Source organism: Labrus mixtus, chromosome 6, assembly GCF_963584025.1.
Source record: "Labrus mixtus chromosome 6, fLabMix1.1, whole genome shotgun sequence".
NCBI classification, from domain to species: domain Eukaryota; kingdom Metazoa; phylum Chordata; class Actinopteri; order Labriformes; family Labridae; genus Labrus; species Labrus mixtus.
This window is the reverse complement of record NC_083617.1, coordinates 15287287-15294810: the sequence shown is the minus strand read 5'-3', so window position 1 is coordinate 15294810 and position 7524 is coordinate 15287287. Positions and strand designations below refer to the sequence as shown.

The window sequence follows — 7524 nt, the reverse complement described above, 5'->3', positions numbered from 1 at the left end:
CCCTGTGATTTTTCTCAAACAAAATGATAGGTTGACATATGTTCAAGAGAGAAAACTGGCATTTGTTATTTCTTAATGCTGCATCAAAACACAGAATTAATGGCACAACAAGCCAGCCAACAGTTAATGAGATGCCACTCAGGCTCTCATTTTTTCATTGAGCGTCTGAACAATGTAAAAGAAAATGGATGTTTGTTTGTACGTGAGTGTTGATGTCTAATAGAGGGAGCTGGCACACTAACACACACACACACACACACACACACACACACACACACACACACACACACACACACACACACACACACACACACACACACACACACACACACACACACACACACACACACACACACTGTTTGTAAGTCCCATTTACTTCTACTTAAATGAAAAGTGGGATAGACATTTGCATGTGCTTTAATAATAAATCTCTACACACACACACACACGCACACACACACGCACGCACACACCCATGCATGCACTCACACACGTACAGAAAGGCAGTGGACTCGCAGAGTCTCTGAAACAGGGTATCCCAAACTTTATTTTATTGGTTTTATCAGAAGTACCATGGAGAGCAGTCACAGTTAGTGGCAACACACATACAACAACTTTCCTCCTATCAGTTTGTGTTCAACAAAAATTATTAATAAAAAAAACATTAAAAATTAACACACGCACACAAACACACAGAGGACAGTGGCAAACAAAATAAACGTTCATAATTACCAACATTATAACTGTTGCGGTTATTATTCCATTAGAAAAAAAAAACACACCAAATCAAGTTGAAAAACATGAATCTCCGACTACACCCTGTGAAAGTGAAGAAAAAGAAAGAAAGAAAGAAAGAAAGAACAAGATGGAAAAAAGTGCTGAAGCTAATAGAGGGATTAAAAAAAAGGAAGATTGAAGAAAAATATGGCATACAGTTTCAAATCAGACAGATGGAGACAGATGATCCTGTAAGAGACTCAGACAGATGGGGACATAGACAAATAAGCTGTACTTAACCATGGAGGATATACATGTAAGGAGAATACGAGCAGGTATGTTGAGTCAATTGATATGCAGCCAGACGGATGAAAAAGAAAAAGTGACACTGTCAAAAGCTGTTTTAAAAAAGACTACCAAAAGCCCACCCAAAACGCCCCACAAAGAAGAGGAGACGAGGATGGGAAGAAAGCTGACAAGAAAAAAAAAATGATAATAGAGGGTAGCCAGATGAGGAGTGAGGAGAAAGAGCAAAGCAGAGAGAGAGAGAGAGAGAGAGAGAGAGCGAGAGAGAGAGAGAAAGAGAGAAAGAGAGAGAGAGAGAAAGAGAAAACCAGCTTGAAGCAAACTACAACTTCTCCAAAAAGGCAATATATGTCATTCTTGAGTGTAGTGAGCGTTTTTGTTACCTTTAAATAAATAAGTAGCATTAACTCTCTATGGTTAGCGTGATGGCCATACAGTCCACCTCACTTATAACACTGTACAGTATATACACTATATTATTATTATTATAATTATAATTATTTCTTTAATGACAAAATAACCTTTAGATGTACATACAGTATTCCTCACCCTCTGTCAGAGAATACAGCCACAGTATTAGAAGTAGCAAGCAGTGTCTTTTTTTTTGTACAAATAACCCATGCAACTTCCGTATAGATTATTGATTTAAGATACATAACTCCTTTAAGATCTCATCTTTCATTCAATAACAGCAGATATTGCCTTTTTAACAAAAAAAACTTAATTAATTTATCAGTAATGTGCAAGTTATTTCAAAGCAAAAGACGACTTTTGTCTTCGTTTAAATTAAAACATACTGTTTTTAAGCTCTACATACATTAAAAAAAAAAACGTAACTGAACAGAATATAAAGATGAACAGAAAACCTGAATCTGTACAACATTCTAACCATTATTTTGTCAACACCAGGGGAATGGGATACGATTCTCTAATACTATATACAGACATGTTATCATTCATGCACAGTGTCAACAAGTAGCACATTGACATTCCAAAATATGGAAAACGTGGCAAAGGGAGACAAAGGGTCGAAAAGGGAATTTTTAGGGGGAAAAAGGAGAGAAGAAAAGATGAAACAAAAGGATTGCTGCCTGTTTTTGGTTGCTTTAGCAGCAGAAAAAGAAAGACAGAGAAAGAGGGGGCAGAGACACAGAGGGGCCGAGAGACACTATAACAATACACATGCTGGGCAGGAGAAGTCCATTTCAATCTCACTGACCCAGAAATCAAGGTATGGCTGTAACTTCATCTTTTTTTATCTTTAATGTTCATCCTCTTCCTACTCATCTTCTCCTCCATCCTCCTCTTATCACCGTCCGTTTACATTATACTCATTAAATGTCACTTTAAGGGTGGAGAATAGCTCTGGTAATGTTTTTTTCCCCAACGTCTCAGAATGACGTCGCTCAGCGTGTACCAGCAGGGTTGTTTATCCTTCCTTTCTTTCACTTGTTTTTTTCTCCCTGTCTGTTTGCTGTTGCAGTCACTTATTCCTCAGTCTGTCAGACAGTCAGTTAAGAAGTAAACGAGGCAACGAAAAACGCAGCATTGATCTTTACATCAGAAGCAACATTGCAAATGGTTCACAACTGATTCAACACCATTGTATTTTTTTTTTCAACGTACAACATTATTATTGTGAACATACAGAGTCCAAAAAGAACCTGTTATTGTTGTTGTTGTTGTTTACATCTGAAGCAAGTTTTTCCGACAAAACAATGCAGTAGCCGTTTCACACAAGCAACAGGAACCAGTGCAATACTTTTCCTTCAATTTTTAGACTTTGTGAACCTTTTAAAACCCCAGTATAGAAGAATAAAAAACATCTACCTTAGTCTACAGCTCATTTATGTACTCCTTGCTTGCTCTTAGTGTTCTATTTACAGCGGTGGCCTGGCTAACCTTTGACCCTTCAAACCTCAAAAGCTCAAACCAAGGTAGGAAGCTATATTCAACTGCTATTGTGATCCCCTTGTGTGGAGAAATAAGTTAAGTAGAGAAATAACTTGGTTTGGTACTTACAATTGTTGCAGGTAAAGAGGGCAAAATTGCTAGTTGATGATAGCCATTTTTTAGCTTCCAACCTTGGTCCAAACCCCATGGGGTTTTGAACAGCTGTCGTTAATCTGCAATATGCTTCACATCAGACTAGCTTCTAAGTCAAGGTCAATACACTGAAAGAGGCGGTGACACAAAGTAGGTGTAGCAAAAGAAGTAGCTCCTATCAATACAAAATGTTGGCTTCTGGAAAATTTGTGCGGCAAACTAATGTCATCCAACAACTACACTACTGCAAGCTTTTCATTCCTGCACTAGTTCACTCTGACAAATTAGGTAGCAGACACACTTTTAAGTAAATCCAACATGACTAAGCAATCTCAAAGATAATTTATACCCTGTTGAAGTTACTCAAAAAGTGAGGCAAACAGCTTTCACAATGTTATTTCTTCTTCTTTTTTTTTTTTTTGCGCAAGCTAGCATAACTTTTTACAGTGTATAAACCTTAAGCTCCATGCCAGTGAAGAGACAAATGCATAAGAAATGTAAATAGAAAGATTCTGGTTAGGTTTAAACAATGACAAGGCATTTTTTGTGTCGGTCTAGAGTGTTAATGAAACATGAATAATATTTGGTGTTTTTTTAGAAAGCTCCATTGGTTAGAAAACCCTTTACAGGTCCGACTGTAAGTTTTTGATAGAAAGATTTCCCTTTGGCAAAAACAGGGGTAAACTGCCACTCCAAGGCCTTCAAAAGAACAGCTGCTCTAATGAAGAGCCGCACACTGGGTAGAGTTTGGCAAATACAAGTTGTAAGTAAGCAATCTCATTTTATACCAAGCGTTCAAAGGGTGATTCAACATTAGAGTTCAAACCAATCGTTTACTCTTTAAATGGTTCTCTAATAGGCTTTGGTTCTCTATAAAACACAGCACTGTATGCTGCAATGTTTAGTCAATTGTGAAGTGGACAGATTTCAGGATTCCAAACCATATTGCTGGAACCCTGGTGTTGGACTAGATACTGAAACAATGAATCATTGAGTCAGTCTGAAAGGTTTCCATATTTTGGGTGCATCATTTCAGGAATGAGAGAATGACAAATATATAAATTACTGAAAAAAAAAGCTCAAGCCTTTCTATAAAATGTCCTGAAGATATTGGGGATTTGCCAAACTCATCCAATCCACTGCTCTGCTGAGGTCTACTCTCTCACAGGGGTCGAAAGCTGTCCGTGGCAAGATTTTTGCCAAGTTTGAAATGGATTACAACTAGCCCAGACTACTTACTTTACAGATGACAATTAAATACTACTTATACATCAAGTTAAAAAACACAACATCAGCAGGAAAATTCTGGCCAATTCAGATGCATATTGTATAGTGCCATTTAAGAAACAATGGACATATACAGTAAGTTTTGTGAAAGTTGAGTTCTCTGTGATTTTGGCTGACCAAGTAAAATAGTTAACAGTCTTAAATGTAAACCTCTCTGATAGTCGAGATACAGTAGGCCTGAAAATTTCCACATATGAGTTTTTAAGCCACTTTTCCATTTCATGTATCTGTATGACTGACTCAGGAAAGATGATTCCCAGAAAATTAGTGTCTGGTAATGTCTGTAAGTTGCTCTTGCAGTTTAGTGTGGTCTATCGGACTACTCCCTAGTTGAATATTTTAGTGTTTATAGAGTCCATGCTCCTGAAAGCACATTTTGACATATGTTTACTAGCTAGCCTATAGAGCCAGACATGGGCATTTAAAAGTCTTAGCTCTTACATGGGATGCATTTTGCCAGCTTGTGCTCTGAAAACATGACAAATAGAGTTTTTAAACATGCTCGTTTTAATGTGTTAATGTTGCATGTTGTTTTTATGAACTATGAAATCACTAGATTATCTGCGACTGGCTATACTAGATCCAGAACAATGTAATCCAAACAGAACCTGACAACTCACTTTATGATACAGGTCCCAATGGGGCAATTTCTGGGGGTTGTTTTACTAACAGTTTATTTTATCAACTTGGTTATAGAGATTCGATGTGCCTCTCAGGGGTTATCTATCATAAATTGTATCTGTTTGTGAGACTACTTCTTCACCAGCAGCAAATAATTTTGGACTATATCTTCATCTGATGGCTCCAATATTAAGACTGAAAACTAGCTGCTGAATGGAAAAGTCAATGGTTCATTTCGAAGGCAGGGGTAAAGCTTGGAATAAAGTGTGTTACAGAATAGTTCTGGTTGAGCAAACACCTGACCTCAAATTAACAAACAATACCACATAATTTGGGCTAAAGCATTAATGAGCCACATGCCTGAAGGGTAGAACAAATCAGCAATATTATAATGAGTTGAAGCAGAAGAACATTGCTTTGATGGTTTGGTTTGGAATAAGGCTAATGTATTGGTAGTCCTCATAACCAACTGCGGATTCCAAAAAAAGGGTTCAAAATCTTTATGTAACCTTCTCCAATATTAAGATGTCCCTTGACGCTCTGGGTGGCAATGTCTTCAATTAATGTAGCTGTGTTACTGTAAGTAATGTCCTTTCAACTGAGCAGATGGTGTCTTATGTGAAGTAATAACAATCCCTGTTATAGAGCTCCCTGAAGACCAATCTATCTGAAGAATTATAAATTGGGTGGTTAGGGATTAGTGGTTGTTTCATAGAAAGCCCTTGAATATTTTGGATTGGTCCACTGACCAGCCAGGTGCTTAAGACACACAGAGATAATGTCTGGAGCTGTTGAGTGAACCATTGGGCATTAATATGAGATAAACAATGACAGATGAAGTTATAAAACAGACATCCTATGAGATTTCACAGAGGGCGGTACCTAATTTTTTCAAAGTCTATTGCAATGTCACAATTGTCACATGAAGGTGACAATCCCTTGGTGGAAAATCAGTGATTTGAATTCCACAGTTTAAAAAAATGAACAAAAATGAACAAGCACAATTAACCTTAGTATTAATGCAATGGTTATTATTTCTCTAACAGTTTTAAACGGTAGAGTGGCCGTTTTGTCTTTTCAGACATGGCCTATTAAAGGTAAAAGCACACTAACCCCTTCTTGATTCAAACCAGACCTTAAATCATTTATATCTACAGTATAAAGCAACAAAGAGAGAGAGGGCCCGTTCAGGAGCGCATGGCATGACCAAGACATTCAGAAGAACCATATTGGAGCTGTTATTTACCTTCAGCTCGTTGTATTTACATTTCTAACCTTCAAAGCATTTTGCTTCATTGAACTTGCCCTCACATAAAATAGTCTGACACGGCTTTTCTACAGACCTGGAGGGTAAGAATCAAAAAGACCTGGAATACGAAAGCATATTCTGTCTCACATAGCGACAGCATAATCAGTCGGTTTTTTTTTCACAGTACTTGACCATCTTCCAACAACGCACGAGCACAGAAACACACTCACACACCAACACGCACACAGTTCGTTGTCATTAAACAGTTGTTGCAATACATCCAGTTTCTTTTGATTGTGTTTTCAGTATAGTCAGGCCATGCATTTACATACTGATACAGATATTAGCTGTTCTTTTTCCATCTCATTGGTGCCTGTAACTGTAGATTGAAGAATGAGCAGCACTACCCCATGTGGATGGGATTTAATGAGATAGTTTGTTTTTGATGCTATGTTTCCGAGGAGTTGTGGTGGTGCGTCTGTCACTTTAACCTTTCTCTTGCTGTCTTCATAAAACTAAATTTTGTTTGTTGTATGGTTGAACCAGCTGGAACAAAGTTGAGGATGTGTTTTATTGGGCTTAAAACAGGGATGGTTTAAGACAACTTGATTGTTTTAAATTTATATATCGAGACCAAATAAAATGTATTCCTTAGTTAATTATTTCTTTCAGAGCTTCCTTCTGAGCTTTCTAGCTCCTACGATCTCTACCTCCATGCATCTGTCCTTCCTTCCATTCTGGTTTTAGATGCTTCAATGCATTCCTTCATCTGTACATCCATCCAATCAACCTTCACTCAGTCTATTGCGTAAAGATAGGGAATGATGATCGTTGAGCCTTCATTTCAAAATCCATCCATTTATCCACCTCCCCTTATAGTTTCTCCCTCCATTTTATCCTTCCATCCTACCCTTATCTTCATCATCTGCTGTTATCTTAGAAGCCTTGGATGTGGCAGTAGGCCTCCAGTGAGGAGAAGAGAATGTAGAGGAGCCACAGACTGAAGAACAGCATGGAGGTCAGGACCTTCGAAGTCCTGGGCCCGCCCAGCTCTCCACCAATCTCTGGCCGCCTTCGGTACATCAGTACGGCAACACAGATGAAGGCAAAGATTGTGAAGAGCGTGACGGAGAAGGCCAGCGTGCCTGGATCCACCTTGAAGTCTTCCCCTCTGCTGTTGTGGTAGATGGCAGCAATGGACCACGCCACCTGTCAAACATCAGCAGAATTCAAACTGAAAACCATGACAGAAGCGACTGTTTATAACATTAAGTTTATAGTATGGGAGTACGACAAAC

The 7524-nt window shown here is 38.3% G+C and overlaps 1 protein-coding gene across 2 annotated transcripts in view; it reads right to left on the bottom strand.

Moving 5' to 3' along the window:
- Positions 1-527: 527 nt before the first annotated feature.
- Positions 528-7524, bottom strand: part of slc8a1b (solute carrier family 8 member 1b) — a 138119-nt gene continuing 131122 nt past the window's right edge. For both annotated transcript variants that reach the window (XM_061040203.1, XM_061040201.1), the window contains exon 11: positions 528-7435. In XM_061040203.1, coding sequence (XP_060896186.1) covers positions 7163-7435 — 273 coding nt within the window. In that variant the 3' untranslated portion in view covers positions 528-7162. The remainder of the gene's footprint in view (positions 7436-7524) is intronic.